The 20828-nt window shown below is 39.6% G+C and overlaps 1 protein-coding gene across 1 annotated transcript in view; it reads left to right on the top strand.

Moving 5' to 3' along the window:
• The window catches only part of MORC3 (MORC family CW-type zinc finger 3), a 30078-nt gene that overhangs the window by 6150 nt on the left and 3100 nt on the right, over positions 1-20828 (top strand). The window contains exons 3-16 of the mRNA XM_083819991.1: positions 2005-2137; positions 3266-3478; positions 3759-3908; positions 5743-5890; positions 6955-7086; positions 8227-8346; positions 8763-8860; positions 13306-13410; positions 13521-13643; positions 13756-13830; positions 14676-14718; positions 16190-16377; positions 16939-17764; positions 18175-18338. Coding sequence (XP_083676117.1) covers positions 2005-2137; positions 3266-3478; positions 3759-3908; positions 5743-5890; positions 6955-7086; positions 8227-8346; positions 8763-8860; positions 13306-13410; positions 13521-13643; positions 13756-13830; positions 14676-14718; positions 16190-16377; positions 16939-17764; positions 18175-18338 — 2518 coding nt within the window. The remainder of the gene's footprint in view (positions 1-2004; positions 2138-3265; positions 3479-3758; positions 3909-5742; positions 5891-6954; positions 7087-8226; positions 8347-8762; positions 8861-13305; positions 13411-13520; positions 13644-13755; positions 13831-14675; positions 14719-16189; positions 16378-16938; positions 17765-18174; positions 18339-20828) is intronic.

Below are 20828 nucleotides of genomic sequence, written 5' to 3' on the forward strand. Positions count from 1 at the left end.
TTTTGCTTTAACAAAGGTTCAGAAGCATAGTAGCAACATGCTGGGTGTAAAGGCTTCTAGTTAGTTGATTTTGTAATCTGTCTTTCTCATGCTATGTGAGGCTATACTATAAGCCAAATATCAAACAGTAATAATAGGGCTACTTTATAGAGGCCTGAGTTTTAGTTTAACCTAATGGTCTATAGGATAAAATAAGCTTTTTAAGCTCCCGTCTGTCAACTTTTTCCTGGTTATATTGCTGGCCTCTCCTGACAGTCCTTAGCTTAAATTAAAGTGAACTCTTTGTGATACTTGCATCAAAGAGGTTAAATAGAGAGAGATGGTGAGCTAACAAATCAGAAAGCTTGCACTAAGTATGGTATTGAATACTTTCAGACTAATTGTACTTGAAATGTTCTCTTCTGTTGATGCTGAAATGCTTTTATGATTTTTTTTCGCTGTGGATGGAGTTTGCAGTTTATGCTCATAGAAAGCTGTCAAGCTGTAATTCCTTTTACAGCCTGCAGTGTTGGCTTGAGCTGTTGGGTTTTGCCCCTCAGGTGAACCTGCAAAACAGGCAGTGAGGCAGGGGCACTGCTTCCTACTGTGCCATCACATCCCAGCTCCCCCAACCTCCAAATTCCATGAGTAGCACAGAGGTGGCGGGAAGAGAAGCCAAACTGCTTCTAGTGCAGATGAGATTTAAACCAGCTTTGCATCCAAGAAATGCCTGCGGTACCATGATTTCGGTTGCACTTGCAGTAGAAATGCTGCAGGCTCTTTCAAATCCAGTGAGTAGGAAGGTCAGGGTATAGCATTTTATAATTCTCTTCTGTGAAAGTCATACCTTCTTAGATCTGAAAAACTTGCGGTAGCAAGATACATATATTTGTGACTGTCAACTCTGCTGATAAAGAATCTATATGGTAGTAGAGCAGCAATAATTTTTTCACCTAATTTCCTGCACCTGTGGAGTCAAAGTTTTAGGTTTCACAGAACTATCTGAGATGTGGGGGGAACGGGGGGTGGCTTCAAGGTTTTGTTTGCTTTTTTTAATGTCTCAAAGTTGATTATCTGAAGTTGTGATAGTATTTCAAATCTTATTTCCCAATTAAAAAGCCTACTGCAGGTAAGATATTTTTGCTGCCAGGTATATTAGTGATGAGCCATTGTCTGGATTGTGCGCAATAACCTCAATACCTGGAAGTCAGTCAGAGGAGATGTTTGGGTGGCTGAGAGAAAAGTGAATGTTGCAACAGCTGCTTGGGAAACAGGAAACGAAACTAGAAAACTTGTCTGGGTTTTGTTTTCAATTTCAACCACTCATTTCATTCTGTTTCAACCACTCGTCTCAGACTAAGTTTTTAGCTGTATAGTACTGTCATCTGGAATAGCTGGAAAACTTTGTCTTGTTTTCAGGCATGGTTTGCTGGCTTTTGATGCAGCTGTTTCATTGCAATGTTTTGATCTAGTGTTGTCAACTATAAAGAGGTTAATACTTTAGGAGACAATTTTTAGGACGTTTACTTATTTAAAAGCTTCTAATAAAAAAAATACTTCTGTGTAAAGCTTGGCTAATATTCAGTGACTTTTCTGAGAAATCCATCTCTATGCCAGCACATAACTTCTGCAACTATGACGTATCTAACCGCGGAGCTGAAGAGTTGCTGCAGTTTTAGAGCTCTGTTAGGATCTGCACAAATGCAGAACTGAGAGCCCATGATGCCATATTCACCAAATACAAGTTTGTGTGGGCACAGCATCATAATAAAGTTAGGGACAGCAGTTCCTTATCACTGTTTGTCAGTGTTGCAAGACTAGCATTTGGTGGATTTTTTTGGGGGGAATACCTACCAGATACAGCACTGTTGCATGCCACGTAAGCATTTAAATAACTTTGGAAGAGTTGCTACCTGACATCTTCACTGGAATTAAGCACTTTGTGTGAACCTATTTTAAAGTGTTAAATTCGTTTGTTTTTTCAGTATTCTGTTCTTGTTTGCTTTTTTTTTTTGCAATCTTCAGATAATGCTTATGATCCAGATGTGAGCGCTAAGCAGATATGGATAGACAAAACAGTGATAAATGACAATATATGCTTGACATTCACTGATAATGGAAATGGTATGAACACAGAGAAGCTGCACAAAATGCTAAGGTAGATAACCTCTTTTGCAATTTGTTTTCTTGTAAAGATTCCAATTTCTAGTCCTGTTTTTGCTCAGTTCATTCCTCTCTATCACATGTAATCTACTAAGCTCGTTTTTAAATTTAGCACTTCTGAAGGTGAGTGATTATCCAAATGAGGTTCTAGAAGAGACAGATGCTAGTATAGCTTTCATACAGCTTTGGAGATGTATTTTATCTCCTAATTTCCTTTTATCCTTTCTGTAAACATTCCCACTTAACTTTCTGTGCAGGTGTTGTGCCAAGTAAACTGTAGTGCCCTTCAGTGGAGCTAAGGAGAATCATTTTCCCCTTCAAGCTTGCTTTAGACTAAATTAGTGAACAAGAGACAAAGGAATATTCAATTCAAACCCTTTGGAGTATAGAAAATAGAAGGTATTCTGGAAAAGTTAAGGGAGTGGGAGTTAAATTGGTGTGGATTGTCATTTTACCTTTTAATATTCTAAAGGGTTTAACTGTTCTTTCTGCAGTTCCTGTTTCTACAGTTAGCAAAGAGGTTGCTGTTCGAGCTTTTTTAGTATAAAATATATTCTTCTGCCTCCAGATAAATCTCTGGGTTTAAACTTGAGGAAGTTTGAATTCAAATTATTTCCTTTTTCTATAAGATACCATAATTAATAGCTTACTTGTGAAATCCCATGCTCCATACATAGTTACGCATTTTACTGCATTCTACTTTAAATGTAATGAGAAGTTACCAATGGAAAATTTTGTAGATCACATTTTTAAGCAAGTGGAGGAAGAAAAGAAAAACATAACCCAAAGGGGCTTTTCTCACAACTTATTGTGAAGCCATGGGGTAACTATTAGAAACCTGTGTGAATGCAGATAATTCCAGGCATATGATATTTCTTATCGATACTTAAAAGGTGAATGTACGTTTCTCTGAATTCTTGCACTGTGATTTTAGTAATTTTATATAGGTTGTATTTCTGTGGATTTACATTAGCTGTTCGTTGTTTAATTGCATGGCAGTACCTGATCTCTAAAACAAGAGATGAACTCAATGTCTAAGTTAATGTTAATTTTGAATGCGTCTTCCAGGTTTTCAAGTGCTGTGGGGCTTTTTACACTCTTTCAATGTGTTTTTACATTTCAGCTTTGGCTTCAGTGAGAAATCTGTTATGAATGGCCGTGTTCCGGTGGGACTGTATGGAAATGGGTTTAAATCGGGGTCCATGCGCCTGGGAAAAGATGCAATAGTCTTCACCAAGAATGGAGAAACCATGAGTGTTGGCCTGTTATCTCAGACTTTCCTTGAGGTCACAAAAGCAGAGCATGTCATGGTTCCTATAGTGACATTCAACAACCAACATATCCTTTCGACAATTTCTGAGCAAAAAGTTGTGTGTATATGCAAAACTTGGGTGATGACATCATTGAAGGAAATCTCCTTATCTTTACAGATAACCTTCTACCCATCTTACAATTTATTTAGACTAATGTGTTAAAATCTTTACAATTGTAGGAGATCTGAGATGTGGAATGAAAGCCTGTGAGAAGTAGAGGATTCCGTTGCCAAAGTTTGCTCATCTTTTGAAAGTTTTTTTTTTTCTTTTTAATTCAAAGTTATTCTCATTAACGTAATGCTTACGACAGATAAGTGATCCAACAGAATCCAAAAACAGCCTGAAGGCTATCTTAACGCATTCTTTATTTCCTACTGAGGAGAAGTTACTGGCAGAACTAGATGCTATCATGGGGAAGAAAGGAACGAGAATTATAATTTGGAATCTTAGAAGGTAAGATGAAGTCCAGTCTCTCTTATCTCTCATTTCGTTTGTTATTTATTCTTAGCATGCAAATATACAAGGGTTGTTTTTTTTGTAGAGTAACTCCAAAAGACTGGAGAGTCAGCCGCGGTTGGGAAAACTAGACTCAAACTCATATCTGAAGGGTGATAGTGTTGCATGAGAACTGTTGCTAATCTCTAGTAGCAAAGGAGGAAGGAGAATGTAAAGGACTTCATATTTCCCTTTGATAAAATACTGTTGATTTTGCAGAAGAAAAAATGAAATAGATGAATTATAAATGTGTTACCTCAAACTGATATGGCAAGACCTGGACCTTCCTAAACTTATTAACTGTTTATTGTAATGTAAACGGAATTCCAAGTAAATAGTTACTTATTTTCATCTACTTAAGTGTGTGGGATTGTTCGCAGCAGTATGGATTTTCAGCCTTTTCTAGCTTGGGCTTACTGCTTTTTTTCCTTTTTTTTAAATCTGTTGTTGCAGCAGTGGCAGCTGGATGTCATCATTTCCCATCTTTCCCAGTCCTCTCTTTCTTGCATGGTTGCTGCTGTCTTACTAGCAGGGAACCTGTCTGATGGCCTGTCTGGAAAAGCTTTATCACTCCTTTAACAGTGATAGAGCTAATTGGTTGGGAATGTATTTCCTTGTACTGTGTTCTTAAGTGTTCAGCTTACTGGAGTTTTAAATACCAAAAATAACAAGGTATCCATCAGAAGCAATTTTGAACTGTTTCACAGTTCAGTGGATTTGGCAGGAAAATAGCTTGTTTTTCAGTTTATTCTACCCCATCAGAGAAAAAAAAAGTATAGGGAGGAAACCCAGACTGGGATAACTACAGGTAAAATGTTATAGGACAGAACAAAATCTCAGTGAATTATAGCAGATGAAAGGCGCTTTTCTTCTTATTTCATTAACTTCTGTATTTTAGGGATCTTAAGGCACTTTAGTAGAGTAAATTTTAATGCAAGAAAGCTGGAGGTAACAAGGTCTGGTATTACTAATTTTGATTGTTTCCTCTTGCCACGTACTGCATAAGAAAAACTTTACCTCCTGTACAGTTCAAAAACTAAGTTGCATTATCCAGATAAACTTTCATTTATTTTTAGAAATGTGGATCACTTTTTTGTATTATCTTTTGTTCAAGAAATAAAGTCAGCTAACTATGCAGGGTAGTTTTCATGCTCTGAATTTGAGTCTTCATTGGAAGTTGTGGAAGAGAACAGTTGAGGAATTTTTTTTCTTGTTGTTTCTAATGTGCTGCAACTAAATCTACTTTCAAAAACCCAACAGAGCTGTTTCAATATTAATACTTTATTGCTGGAGTATTTTTTGCGAACTATGATATTATCAGTGTTATGCAAAACGTCTGTCAGTTGCAACTAAATAAAAGAAACCATCTATTGAGCACTGCAATAAGAAATCACAATGAAGTATTATTGAGTTAGAAAGTTGTAGCGTGTCACTTCTGCAGCAATAAAAACCTTAGGAACGCAATTTTCAGTGTTAAAAAATCTTTCATTTAGAAGGAATGCATGCATTTTGGCTCATCCATTATTTACAGTTTATACTGTCTATTTTTATTAATGAAGTGTAACCTATTTAGAATACAATTAGAACTTATGAAAGTTTCATTTGTTGTCACTTCTCTCATATTCCTGGGGTTTCAAAAAGGAGCTGGTGAATTTGTGAATTTTAGCAAGTCTGTGAAGAAAAACACTAAAGGAATTCTGTTTCTTTCATCTTTGTGATATCCTCTGGGTTCACCTCAATATCTTTTTTTTTTTCCTTTTCATAATTAGTATATTTTTATCTTATTTCTTAGAGATAAAAATGAAAAAACGGAGTTTGACTTCGACAAGGATAAATATGATATCAGGATTCCAGAAGACTTAGATGAAACAGGGAAAAGAGGATATAAAAAACAAGAGAGGCTAGACCAGATTGTTCCAGAAAGCGACTACTCACTACGAGTATGTATGCCTTTTTTTATTTCTTTTGTGGAAACTGAAAGATGTGTGCTTTTGTTTTAACATTATATACCATGCTTCAGAGTTGGTGATTGGAAACAATAAGAAAGACAAATGTCAGAATATAAATGTTAAGGCAACATATTGACACTATTTGAAAAACATGAAATGTGTTTGTGGACTTGTGTAAACACTTGCCGTTTTTTCAGAAGAAGATTACTGTTTTTTATGAAGCCTCAAATAAATTTTTGCTAGTTTTCAGCTGGTGAAGCGTCCATTCTGGGTTTCAAAAGACATCAAGGAACTGGGAAGCAGTTCCATTAGAAGACCATGTCTGCAGGCTAATTATTACAGCCACTGTTTACGCTATTGTTCCGATAGTCTTTGAAGGTGATTTTTTTTTTTGTAAGAAAGTGCACCTGGAATTTCTAGGTGTTCTGGGTACTTCTTCTGAATAATATTCAGTAGTGTTGTTCCAGTTGAAATGCAACATTCAATTATTCCAAGGCTCATTGAAGTCATTAATCCACTTCAAATACTGAAGGTGTAAATATGGTGAATGAAAGGCAGACTAAAATTCATGGATTGACACACCTATGAGAAAGCTGTGTAGTTTGATAAGGCAGTCATTTGAACAAAGTTAACAATTGCTTTTTTTCTTTTTAAGCTTGTAATAGAATCTTAAAGATCTCAGTAGGGAATAAGAATACGGGCTTGTGCGTTTGAGCATGATTGAGAGCTCTTAATGATAAAAGTGCGTCTTCAGACACCTGATTAACTTGTCATGTTCATAAAAGTTCTCCTTCAATTGCTATTCATGTGATTTGTATTTTATGCACCCTTGCATTTCCTGGGTTTTGTGGATTCAAGTGTGTGCATGTGGGGGGACTTGACACAAATGAGTTCATAACATTTTAATTAAAACCTGGGATTGTCTTTCCAACATAATGTGTATTGTAAAGTATTCATATCTTGATGGCTTTTGATTGGTGTGGGTTTTTTGGGGGGGATAGAGAAAGTCTTCTTGTTGTCTTTTTGAGTAACAGGAATTACTGTGTGTTTTGCAGGCTTACTGCAGTATTTTGTATCTGAAGCCAAGAATGCAGATCATTCTGCGAGGACAAAAAGTAAAAACACAGCTGGTTTCCAAAAGCCTTGCTTTCATTGAACGTGATATATATAGGCCAAAATTTTTGAATGTATCCTTTGGTAATTCACAGTGGGATTGAGTGCACCCTCAGCAAGTTTGCAGATGACACCAAGCTGAGTGGTGTGGTTGATACCAAAGAAGGAAGGGATGGAAGGGATGCCACCCAAAGGGACCTGGACAGGCTGTAGAAGTGGGCCCGCATGAACCTAATGAGGTTCAACAAGTCCAAGTGCAAGGTGCTGCACCTGGGTCAGGGCAGTCCCAGGCATGAGTACAGTCTGGGAGAAGAACTCATTGGGAGCAGCCCTGCAGAGAAGGACTTGGGGGTTCTGGTGGATGAAAGGCTCAGCATGAGCCAGCAGTGTGTGCTTGCAGCCCAGAAGGGCAACTGCGTCCTGGGCTGCATCAACAGAGGGGTGGCCAGCAGGTCAAGGGAGGTGATTTTCCCTCTCTACTCTGCCCTTGTGAGGCCCCACTTGGAGTGCTGCCTCCAGGTCCGGGGCCCCCAGCACAAGAAGGATCTTGACCTGTTAGAGTGAGTCTAGAGGAGGGCTACAAAGATGCTCAGAGGGCTGGAACACCTCTCCTGTGAAGACAGACTGAGAGAGCTGGGGGATGTTCAGCCTGGAGAAGGCTCCGGGGACATATCATTACTGCCTTTCAGTACTTAAAGGGGTCTTATAAAAAAGATGGAGAAGGACACTTTACTTGGGTAGATAATGATAGAACAAGGGGGAGCGGTCTTAAACCGGAAGAGGACACTTAGACTAGACGTTAGGAGGAAATTCTTTACTGTGAGGGTGGTGAGGCGCTGGCACAGGTTGCCCAGAGAAGCTGTGGATGCCCCATCCCTGGAGGTGTTCAAGGCCGGGTTGGATGAGGCCCTGGGCAACCTGATCCAGTGGGTGGTGTCCATGCCCATGGCAGGGGGGGTGGAGTTAGTTGATCTTTAAGTTCCCTTCCAACCCAAGCCACTATATGATATAATGATATAATACATACTTTGTACGTAAGCTGTCTCAATTCTGCTGGGAATGTTGCAGCTTTTTTTTTGTTTTGTTTTTAATTGTCTCAATATATTTAAAAATAAAAAGAAGTTCCAGGACCCAGTTTAGAATAAGCACTCAAAGTAAATACAGTTTTGTGTCACATGATATTAACCAGACTTTTCCTTAATATCTGGTAAAAGGCTAAAACTGTAAGAATTACTTTTGGATTTAACTGCAGAAACAAAGATCATTATGGAATAATGATGTACCATAAAAACAGACTCATCAAAGCTTATGAAAGAGTTGGCTGTCAGCTAAAGGTAGGAATTTAAGCTGAAAAATATTTTAACATCATTAGAAATAATTCTCACTCAAATGCTGATTTTTTTAAGAGTACAGATAGAAACTAGTATATTGATGTAACTTTTTAAATTTTAATATAATTTTTAATTAAATAATAAAAATTTTAATTTTTTACTTTGCACGGCCATAAAAAATTGCATTAAATTGTATGCAGTTGTTTTTAGCCAGGGGAGGTGTTTTGTCAAGAGGGTTGTGGTTGGGGGGGGGGGGGGGTGGGGGGTGGAGGGTGGTGGTTTCTTGGAGACAGGTGATAAGCAGAAAGTTTTTTACTTGTTGTGTATATAAGTTTTGATTACCTTTGACAAAGTCTTATGGTTTTAGCATGGAATTTGGTATGTTTTTTTTTCTCCTGATAGATCTTAATCTCTTTCAGGCAAATAACATGGGTGTTGGTGTAGTTGGAATTATTGAGTGCAACTTCCTAAAACCAACTCATAACAAACAAGATTTTGATTACACAAATGAATACAGGTAACTATGTATTTTATATAAACTTTTTATTGAATACTGTCATTCAGTGTGAGGTGCTTGACCATAAAAGGTTTCTTAACCTTCTTAATAAGAATAAATGATTATGTTCCACCATTAAACTGCATGACTGTTCCAAACGGTAGGGGTAGGGTGTTTACATCTATGCTGGTCATGCTGCATTCATTGTGCAGTCAGTGAAATCAAGGGTATGTATGATACATGCCATTTTAAAGTGCGTGCCTTTAAAGTGTGCCTTCAAAAGTGGTTGGATGCAACTCTGCCCTTTGCTGGTTGTAGGATGAGCCCAGAATCACTAGCTTCAGGCTACTTGTGTAGTAGATGACTAAAACTGTGAGGTATGAATCCCATATTATTAACTCTTTATGACGATTTCTTAGACAGTTCTCTGGACATTTTTCAGCTGTTCTTTTCAATTTCTTTCCTAAGCGTGGATTTGAATGTCCTGAGGTCCTTGTCTACCTGACAGAGAGAGCATTTAAAATAGAAGATACCCCAAAGGCAGCTGTGATCTGGAATGTAGCTTCATTCCTGTTGTTATTTCTGGCTCAGGGTTGCCACTTCTCACATCTGCACCCATCCCATCAGTCAGTATCTAGTGTGGTATTTCTTACAGTTGCTCTGTGAACTTGATTGGAAATCTAGTTTGATTTGAAAGAAAAAATAAAAATCAGAAATGTTTTTAATCCAGGCGAATTTCCTAGCGTGTTTACACTGCTTTGCTGTGACTTGGTTGTTCTGGCATTATGGAAGGTATGGAGGGAAGGAAGGGGGATGGAGGGGGCGAGTTATTGAAGCAGAAAAGCTGTCCAGGGAAAATGTTCTAGATGCAAACCTTGTGAGTTTTTCTACTCTAATTTCTTTCCTTTCGTGATGACAAAGCTATTTTCTGTTTTCTGTGCTGCTTTGTATTAGGGGATATGAGGAGCAACCACCTCCTCCAGCAGCCCTGTCCCAGGCCTCCCTCCTGCCCAGCCTGGGGACCTAGGCTCTCTGCACAAGCTGCCACTCTCCCATTGGCGGGCTGAACTGGTAGGGAAGCTGAGCACGTATCCCAGAGATACAGACAGACAAAACGCTGACGTGGCTGGTTACACACACTTCTACAGGCAAGATGCTGCCTTCAATAGCACCTGCATACAGGACTCACGAAAAACATGTACATAGACAGCCAAGTACCCTCCTGTCTCCTCAACTTGTAGAGATTGAAGGTCCCTAGTGAGGGCACGCCCATGACACTTTATATTCACAAGCAGACACAAATTCACAGATCCCTTGAGCATTTTCACAGCCCCTCTGACCAAATCCCAGGCCGCCTTATCCACCCTACATGCCTACTGCTTGCTAGCTGGTCTAGCGCAGCGCTCACTGGCAAACAGGCAGCATTTGCATGCTTGTCCCACAGACACACCATGTTCACAAGTGCCCCTGAATGTACCAGCATAGACCCTTGCTCACTTGATACCCTGGCCTGGATCTCGGGCTTCCTACTCACTGCCAAATCCAGCTTGAAGTTTGCTGGTGAATACACATGCATATCCCCATGCACACCAAGTCTGAGGAAGGTACAGACATTTACCTCCCTCCACACACCCCCAACAGCTGGCACCAGGCGCTTGGGCTGTGACCTGCAGTCCTGCTCCAGCATCTGGCACGGAGCCCCACACTCTCACTGGTTCCACACTAGCTGCTTTTTTTGACAGATGCTGTTCCCGCCCCAGTAACTGGACATTGAAGACCCCAACACTCACTCCAGTAACTAACTCTGCAGGCCAGGGGTGACCACACACCCAGTCTGACTTCAGTAGCTGGCACCAGATCCATTCACAGTGGTGCCCCCTGTGCTGGCATTTTGTTCCCGAAGTCTGTAGGACCCTCCTGTGACCCAAGGAACTGTGGCCCCTCCAACTACTGAGGACCCTGGCTTACTCCAGCAGCCAACACTGCAGGCTGAGGTGCCCACACCCCAAGTCTTATTCCAGCAGCTGGCACCAATTTCCACTTGCATGTGTAGATCTCACCAGCATCTGGCATTTAGTCCTTGTAGGGCACATACACGATGCAGACAGAATGCAACAAAGAGATAGTTAAGATTTAATAAGGGGATAGGAAATACTTTAAGCATCAGGCGCAGGGATCTGTCAGCCAAGCATGCTGATAGTCCCTGTTTTATGCGCAATCTGCACTCTTTTTATACCTCTTTCTGTTTAACTCCCCCATTTTTGCTCCCTCTTCCCCTGCACGTTGCCTCATCAGTTGGCATAGTTCCACTGACCTCCCTCCAACTACCTGGGCCTTCAGGTTTGCATCCTTATCGGTTTCTTGATAAGCCTGTCAATTAGTGTGATTGTCCAGGTTTGTTTCTGGTTGTTTCTGTTAATACTAGTTGGTCGGGTTTTATGGTTCTCTGTGTTTATCTTCTTCCTTTTCCTCATCCTCCCAACTGAAAAAATAAACATTCTCACACTCCACAGGTCTTTAACAATTAGTGTGACTGACCAGGTTTGTTCTTATCACTGCCTCCCTTATCATGTGTCAGTCAGGTCTGTCTCTGTACTTGTTTATGGCTCCTTTGACCAGACCAGACATGCTTAAAGGAGCAGATTTCCCTTCTACCTATCCTAACGCTTGGTTTTAATGTGGACTTAATTTGGGGGTATTGGCTTGCAAACATAGGTGGGGGTGGACTTTTTGGTAGGAGAAGTCATTAGCTTTTTCAAGCTGTATGTTTTGCCCTTCAGCCAGTTGTTGGTGTTCCTCTGACAAGGACAGCTTAACTGTCCATGGAGCTTTTCCCGATTTGCTGATTTATATGCAGCTCTGCTTAGAAAGGTAACCCAGAAACCTCATCAGAGTGCTGTCACAAACTAAGCTGTTAATTGTAGTTCAGACTTCCCCTGCTATAGCTCCTGGTCATTCCTGCTGTTGAAACAGCAGCTTTTAGTGGAGAAGGAGCAAGCCTGATAGTTGGGAAGATGACTGTTGCAGCCACTACAGTTAATCTGCCTATATTTTTAAGTAGTACTCACAGCACGGTTTGCACTCTTCTTTGCAGTGATACTGCCAGCTTTAAGCAGTCCCTGTGTCTGCCACTATTATACTAAAAGAGCTATTAATGAGAACACATGTTAAAGCAGACTAGGGAATCATTCTAACAATAACATAGCTCTTGTGCTCATTTTTAAGTACAACTGTTCCCTGAACCATTTCCTTTGTGGTTGCACTAACAGTTCCTTTGGCAGAGGATATGCCACAGGATAGTCATTTGTGTTAACCAAATTTTACACTACATTCCCACAGGCTGGCACAGTGAGCATTGAACGTTTTACTTGTTTTTTGTTGGCTTTTTTTTTTTGTACTTGTAGTATGGATATAGAGGTACTTAAAGATCTTTGTGTAAAGGTCTTTCTACAAAGATTGCTGGTACAGGTTTTCAGAAGCAGCCCAGAACAGAAATGAAAAACTGATGCTGTAATTCCACGATCAATGTAAGCTGACTTGTCTCTCTCCCCTCACCAAAAGAGACACGATTCAGTCTAAGCATTGCTGCTCATTTCTGCCCTTGTGCTACTTCCTTTTTCTGGCACCAGAATTCATGACTTGGGTTTGGAGGTTATCCAGATGGAAACTTTCTAGGCCAGACTAGGTCACTGCCTAGACATTTGTGTTAGTTCAAAGCATGAGGTTGTGTACGTATTGGAATAAGATGGGAGGGGAGGGACTGGCTCACAGGCTCTGGTTTTCCAGTCACTTAACTCTGACATAAATCAGCATGCTGATAATAGGCGGTCTTACCCTTACCTCACCTGTGGGACTTGTTCCTCTTCTACGCCACTCCTTGCTGTGTGCCAGCTCTAACAGTTGTGCCACTGCGTGGTAAGTCCTGATCAGGAAACTAATCCAGCTAAAAATGAATATAGGGGAAAACTGGCCTGCTTCTTTTAGCAGCATATAGAGTATATACTACACTAATGTGAATATATGTTTACAGTCTCAGTGTAGTATTGCTGTAGGTCAGTTTAGAGTGGTCATGAACCTATAGAGACACACAGCCAGATACCCGCCTCAGTACCGGGTTGACAGAGGCAGCTTTGTACCATGATTCTTCTAGGATTGAAGCTTAGCTGATGATTTGGCTTCAGGGTTTGCACTGTACATGCACAGTGCTTCTGAATCAAGGACTCTCTGTTTCAGTTTAAAACTGTCTTTGTGTCCCAAGTAAAATTTCTTGTGATTTCCTAGCTGACAAACATGGCTTCACACAATTCTGAACTTCTAGGGTTTGCTAAAAGCAAAAAGCTCACTGTTGCGCAAATGGAAATATTCATGTGCTCATATGCTTATTATTTCAGCGTAGTTTTAAAAATGTTATTTCTGTTCTAAAATTTTATTATTTAAGGTGTTTTTTAAAAAACTTTTGGTTTTAGACTCACAATAGCGGCTCTAGGAGAAAAGCTTAATGATTACTGGAATGAAATGAAAGCAAAGAAAAATGAAGAATATCCATTAGCTTTGCCAGTTGAGGAGATCCAGTGAGTATCACTTTTTATTTAAAACAACTTTATATACTATTATTACTACATTATGCTCAATCATGAAAATAACCTTTTATTGTGAAAGTTCTGGTTTTTTTTCATTACAGAAAGCAGCCTGATCAGACATGGGTACAATGTGATGCATGTCTGAAGTGGCGGAAGCTTCCAGATGGAATAGAGCACTTGCCAGAAAAGTGGTACTGCTCACTGAACCCTGATCCACAATTCCGGTAAAATTTGATTTAGATAAATACCAAACTATTGCTTCTACCTTTTATTATATCACCTAATGTAAGTATGTATGTTAAGCTCTTTTTGTTGGCCTTTTTTCTCTTAACTCAGGGATTGTAATGTGCCAGAAGAACCAGAAGATGATGACTTAATACATCCCACATACGAGAAAACTTATAAGAAAAAGTGAGTACTAGAGAATTTCTTGTGTGTCCACGCTAGAAAAATAATGTGAAAGCTAAACACTGTTTTCTTTCACCTATGATATGATTGCAACCCTTCTGGGAATATATCCATCAGAAGATAGCGCCCTACAATCAAGACCTGATCATAGTAATGACTAGCTGAATAGCATTTCTCTTTTCTCCAGTGTTAGCATGTTGACAGGACCTTCAAATTTCTCTCTTTGACTAATGCTTGCTTTCCATCTTAAGTAAAAAATAGAAAAGTCATAGCAGAAGAGGTCCCTCTCATTTAATAACTAGTGAGGTGAATAGTGCAAGAAGCTGGTGTTCACTACAGTTCTCAGAGGGGTGGCGTTCCATAGTAGTAAGCAGTATGAGGATAGTTTGGGATGTTAGAGAGAAACAGTCCCTTTTATCTGTTAGGAGCCCTTGTCTAGGTAAACTGTTTTCAAGGCCCACGTTGAAGCAGCTGACTACCTCAATGCATTTATTTAAGAATGAGAGGATTCTTAGCTAAGGTATATGGAAAAAAAAAAAAAAAAAAGACTTGAGCATTTTAATGAATTTCTGGTTTGCATTCTAGAAGGCTTTTTTTAATTGTTTTAAACATTTTTTTAAAATCTTGATCTGAGGGAGAACTTGTTTGAAGTTAAGCTAAATTTAAACTACAATAGTTTCTAAGTTCATGCAGAAAATTTTCATTCAGTAAAGTAGAATGTGTTTGTTAGAAATGTACCTAGCCAAATAAGGTGTATTGTGTTTAGTCTTAGATGTAAGTTGATTTGGTTTCACAATGAATTAACACTTTGAATCTAAGCTTTTTATTTTTTCCTTGCTCCTGTGCAGAGACAGGGAAAAACTGAAGAAACGGCTGGACTACTGCCACCAGGTAACTCTCCTGAAGTCAATAGGAAACTGACGCTGGTAATGGGGTTATCCTTGCTGGCAACAATACTCTGCAGTTTGATCCAGTAGGCCAGGCTTTGATTTAGGTTGCCTTAACTCGTGGTCAGATGATTGGATCAACAGCCTGTTTTGTTTTGTTGGTTGTATAGGCTATATTCACTCTTAGTAAACCAAAAATCCCCCATCTTTGCTGTCCAATGATAGCAAATACAGCATTGAGTTCTATGCAGTACTGAACAAAGGGTTTGAAGGGGTCAAAGCTGCCTCACGAAATAGTACTAGAAAAGATGTCAGTCATGGATAGCTATTTTTATGACATGATATCTGATTGTTGAAAATGGATTTGTTGTAGAGGGAAATGTGATGAGATAAAAACAAAGGTTTTATTGAAAAAAATGTTGGGGGGGCTGGGGTAAGTGTAGAATTTGTAGTAGCTGTATTTTTGAAAGCTTGTGTTGCAAGGAGGAACTCATATTCAAATGGAATGCAGATGCAAATCAAAATGATTTAGTAATGGGAGTGTGCAGATAGGAAATTTGATTCTGAATTATAAAGTGAGATTTAGGTTGTTCTCTAACTGTTAACCTCAGATCACTCAATTTCTGGAGAAGAGATTTTGCATGTGTTATTTTAATCCATCTACTTCATTGTATTCATTTTCCTGCAGTTAATTTTATCCAAGTAGAAAAGTAATTTCTAAAAGTAAAATGGTTTGTTCATTTTGGACAAACTGAATTAATTATGAGCAACTTAACAGAAACATCTATCCCATATTTTGTGTATGATGGTCAGACTTCAGACCCAGCTACAAAGCTGCTTGGAAAAATCTCTTCCCCAGGATTCTACATCGTACTTTAAAATAGCTATTTCTATTTCTGTTCTTCTATAGAAAGACTTGTAAGATCAGAAAGATTTATTGTCAGAAAGCAGCTGTGCACGGGGAGGACTGTGCAGCTGGAGTCCTCTGAGAAATCCAGCAGAAATTTGTAGTTAAGATATAAAAAAAAAAAACCTTGCTGCTTTCTAATATTTCTATGTTTAAGACATGCACTAAAAAGTAAAATTAAAACCAGCATTGGAGAGACACAAAGGAAACAGTAGTTGATACATATCAGTAGAGTTTAGTTGTGGGTTTTTTTGTTTGTTTGTTCTTTGCGTATGTGATTATTAAGCTGAGAAAACTGAGGTTTTAAAAAAAAAAATTTTTTTTTTTAAAAAGAAAACTGAGGAGTCTAGTCCACCTTTCTTATTGCAAACTACTGAGCCAGGGTCAAGGAGATTGCTATATGGAGATACATATTGCAATATATATATTGCTTCTGTATCCTTGCAGTACACAGAAGAAATGTCTGTCATAATTCTAAGTGTTTTCAGATAGTTAATAGAACTACTTAAACCTATTCTGAAGAATCTACTAATATCTCTTTCTATTCTTAACTAACATTATCTTATAGATCAATAATGAAATGTTTTTAAAAACACCTGTTTCCTCAAGTAAAGATTTTAAAACGTTCTCAGCTGTGAGTGGAAAGGAAGCTGTTCCAAGAGCACTTTTACCAGAAACATCAAATGCTTCTGTCAAAAGACCTCTGCTAGTTTCAAACAGATCAGTATCTTCACCTCATTCTGATTCTGACAACAGGTTAGTGAACCTATACAAAAAAGATTCCTATTTATCCCTAATAATTTTTTTAATGAAAGTGATGGTGTTGGGTACAGACCCATCTTCGGGTCATAGCTGCCAAAGTTTGTATGTCACTTCTGGTACTATAGGAAGAACCGTGTTAATTAAAGATACCTAGAAACCTTGTGAAGAAGAAAAAGGAAAGCAGCAAAAAAACACTGTACTGGCAAGGAAAATTGCTTAGTGATTTGTCTCTCTTTAGGAAAAGGCTGTATTGCATTAAGCTCACTCTACAGTATGTTTTACTTAACCTCTGTTACAGGTCTTCTCTATCCCTAAATGTTGAGTCTGTCTCAAAATAATGTATGAAAGTAATAACCTAGTGTGAATATCAGCCATTGTTTTTACAGGAAAGGTATTTATTGTGACTACTGACTTAAGATGTGCTGCAGGGAGACATCTCTTTCTTTGAGTAGCAGTTTTGAATTGTGCTTATCGAAACACTAAACATAGTTTAAAACAAATGACTTTTGCAGTATTTGAACAATACAATAATTGATTTAATATTTTCTTCCTCAGTCTGAAACGGAAGACACCTGGCTGTGTCACACCTGTGTCTTTAAAAACACCTCGATTAAGTGAAAGAACATTCAGCAACCATGATGATGACGATGATGTCATTATTTTAGAGGAGAGCAGCACTCCAAAGCCTTCAGCAGATTCTGATGTTCCAGTGGTAAAAACTGAATGTATTAATGTGGACCAGGAGGAGAAGCAGATAGAAAACAGTGATGTCGGAGAACCTTGCAGTGCGACTGCTTCAGATTCAAAAAGCGAACAGTTGACCTCTGCAACACAGACGGATGTCCCAAATTTAGTGGTTAAAAAGGAAGAGATGGAAGATGAGACTGAAATTCCAATTCCCAGTGCAGAAGTGGAAATTAAGCAGCACAATGCGAATAATCTTTCTGAGACATCTGCAGATCTTGGAAATGAACTGAGAAATCAGCTGCAATTAGTAAACAAAGAAAAAGAAATGTACCAAAACAAATGTGAGGTATTAACCAAGCAAGTAGAAACACTGGAACAGAGGATACTAGAAATGAATAATAAGTATGTGAAAAAAGAAATGTGCCATCAGTCAACTGAGACAATTTCTTCATTTGCAGAAGAAAACATTCATGAAAGAAGTTTGGCAGAAGTAAGCGTGCTGTATGAACAGGCCTTAGAAGAAATAGCAAAACTAAAAGAACAATGCAGTACTCTGCAGAACTTAAAGACTGAATGCAGCAAGTGTGCTGACGGTGAAAGTAAGAGTGAGGTCGACGAAATTGCTGTGCAGCTGGATGATGTTTTCAGGCAACTGGACAAATGCAGCATTGAGAGAGACAGTTACAAAAATGAGGTATGTTTGTTAAAACGGTGATATGCTTCAAAATGACAATTAAAGACATAAATTTCTGTCTTCCTGAAGGGATGTTTCATAGCAGTTCTAGTACCTAACATGTTGTTTAGTTAAATCCAGTCTATTAACTAATCAAGCCACCTAAAAGGGGCTAACTTAGGCTAGAATCTTATGTTTTTTTTGCTTCCGTTGATAGAAAAAAGCAAACCTGAGAGTCTGACAAAGTAGGTTTAGAGTGCGGTGTGTTCAGCTGGCTGCTCAAAAGCAGTTTGTCTATTTTGCCATATCATGACATTTCCCTGAAAAGTTAATTAAAAGCAGTCAGCAAATAGTTTGTTTTGGTTATATTTATTTTAACCACCACAAATTGATGTGATGTATAAAGTTGTTTATTTTGATTTACTTGCCAGATTGAAATGCTACAAGTGGAAAAAAATAAAATTGCCTGTCAATGTGAAGAACTCAAAGGAGAAATCGCACAGTTAAAAGCTTCAATTCCGCAAGCGGTAGCACGAGCAAATGATTCTACAACCAGTAATGTAGAAGAGACTGTAAATTTTTCTGATGGAGAAAGGTATCAATTTTGTTCTTTTTAGACTATATCAAACAAGATTTTGGCTGGCTGATTGTATCTGAAAGACCTTGATTGAAGGTCATGTCTGATAATCATATAATAAAACTTGGTGCTTGGAATTCTTTTCTACTGCCTTTTGTGACTCCCAGCTCAGTAACATTCATGCTTCATGTCTTCATCAGGTATTTTTTTTTAATGATCTAGGTATTTGTTTGAGCAGCATTGACCATTGCACAATATAATTCCCTACTGACACTTCTTTAAATATTGAAAATGTTGTAAGATAATTTCTAGACACAATTTACAGAACAAGGGGAGGGAGAAAGAAGGCAAGAAAGAGGGTGATTATTAGCATGTGCTGTATAGATGAACTTCGCTTTTGCATGCTATTTTTCTTTCTTGGATCTGCTGTACCCTGCTGGAAAGAGTTTGTTTTCAGTTTTGGAACTGATTTGTTCTCCCATATAGCAACTTGCTGCAGAGCAGTCCTGTGGAACTAGGTCATGTCCAGGGTATATCTTCGCACTAAACAAGAGTTTATGCTTTCAAGTCGAGATTTTGCTGCTCTCCGTTAGTAGAAATAAACCCACAAAAGAAGCACATGTACAAGGTGGAAGGAAGGATGATTAGTCCAGCAGGAATATAGACACACTGGCTGAGCATGTCAGATGGAATTGAAAGCCAGAGCTCAGCTGGAGTTAAAACTAGTAAGGTCTGTGAAGGACAAGCAAGAAGGGCTTCCGTAAGCACAGCAGCAGCAACAGGAAAACAGAAAACTATGGGCCTGCTGTTCTGTGGGGCAGAGGCCTTGTGGACAAAGGATGTGAGGTACCTGAGACACATTACTGAGGTACTCAGTACCTCCTTTACCTTCGTTTTCACTGGTGAGGTCTGTCCTCTGGCCCCCAAGGTCCATGAGCCTAATTGTTAATTGAAGCATTGCCTGGAATAAAAGGTGACTGAATTATGGGACCACTTCAGCAAATTCAACATACGCAACCAAGTCTGTGGAACCAGGTGACAGGCATCAGTGGGAGCTGATCAACTGATGGAGTTGGCCTTGTGATGACATCTCCAGAAGTTTGTGGCAGTCAATTAAGCTTCCCGATGCCTGGAAAAAGGCAGTTGTCATACCCGTATTCAGGACAGGCAAGTAAGAGGATCTGAACTACAGACTGGTCAGTGTAACCTCAGTCCCCAGGAAGACCGCGGTGCAAATCTGCCTGGATGCCACATGCAGCCTCACAATAGTCAAGGTGATTAGAAACAGCCAGCGTGGATTGACTGAGGGCAAACAGTGCCTCTCCAGCCTGATTACCTCTTACAATGAGGTGACTGGCTCTATAGATAAGGGGAAAATGGGCCTTCAATTTAGGAAAGCTTTCCATGTAGGCTGCCATAATTTTATAACCAAAATTTGTGAGTTATGATTTGGATAGGTAGACTAGGAGGTGGGTTGTAAAACTAGCCAGTCTGATAAGTTTGGGGATCAATATCAAGGCCAATTGTTGTTAATGCTTTCATTAATGGCCTAGATGACAGCAAAATGAATTTGCTAGATTCTCAGTGACACCAGATCGGAGGGGGACCACTGATACGCTGGAAGGTAGGGATGTTGTTGAGGGACCTCAACAAGTTGGAGAAATGGGCTGTAAGATGCCTCACAGAAGTTCAACAGAGCAGCAGTGACGTTTTTCAGATGCACGGGGAACAACCCATGCAGTTGAACAAGCTGGAGGCTCCTCCTGGGCCGGTGGGGGGGATTAGAAGTTTGAATGTGAGTCAACAGTGCGCTCTTGTGGTGGGAGGGCCCGGTGCCTGCTGGGCTCTGTTGGCAAGAGTTCAGCCAGCAGCTTGAGGGAAGTGATTCTTGCTCTCTGCTGGGCACTGTGAGACCAGACAGGGAGTGTTTGCGGCTCCCTGGTGTATGAAAGACACCGGCCCCTGGAGGGCCACCAAGGTGATTAGGGGCTTGGAGCGTCTGATGCACGGGGGGATGCTGAGGGAAATAGCCTTAGGAAGAAAAAGCTGCCTTGAGATCTGGTACCTCAGTGCTTTCTTCTGCAGCTGGATGTGGGTGTAGAAAAGATGGAAGTCTGGCTTCTGGCGAGCACAGTGATGGGATGAGAGGCAAAAGAAACAAGCTGCAAGAAAAGATTCTGTTTAAACTTTTTTTTCTTATATCCACAGTGAGGGCAGTCAAACTCTGGAAAAGGGATCCAGGGAATCTGTGGAATCTCCGTCTGTGGAGATTTTCCAAACACAAGAAGGTCCAAAGCAACTTGATTTGAGTTAGCCCTTCTTTCAATACGTGTTGAAGGGAGTGGAGGGAAGGGACTGGATGACCTCTAGAGACCCCTTTCAGTCCAAGTTTTTCTGGGGTTCAATTTCCCCTTCACCTGCCAGCATTTCATTTTCTGCTTACTGCATCTGACTGGAAGAATTAGCGAATACATGCATTGCTTGTGGTGGCAGTTACAAGTACTATTG

Source organism: Anser anser (genome assembly GCF_964211835.1).
Source record: "Anser anser genome assembly, chromosome: 1".
Lineage (NCBI taxonomy): Eukaryota > Metazoa > Chordata > Aves > Anseriformes > Anatidae > Anser > Anser anser.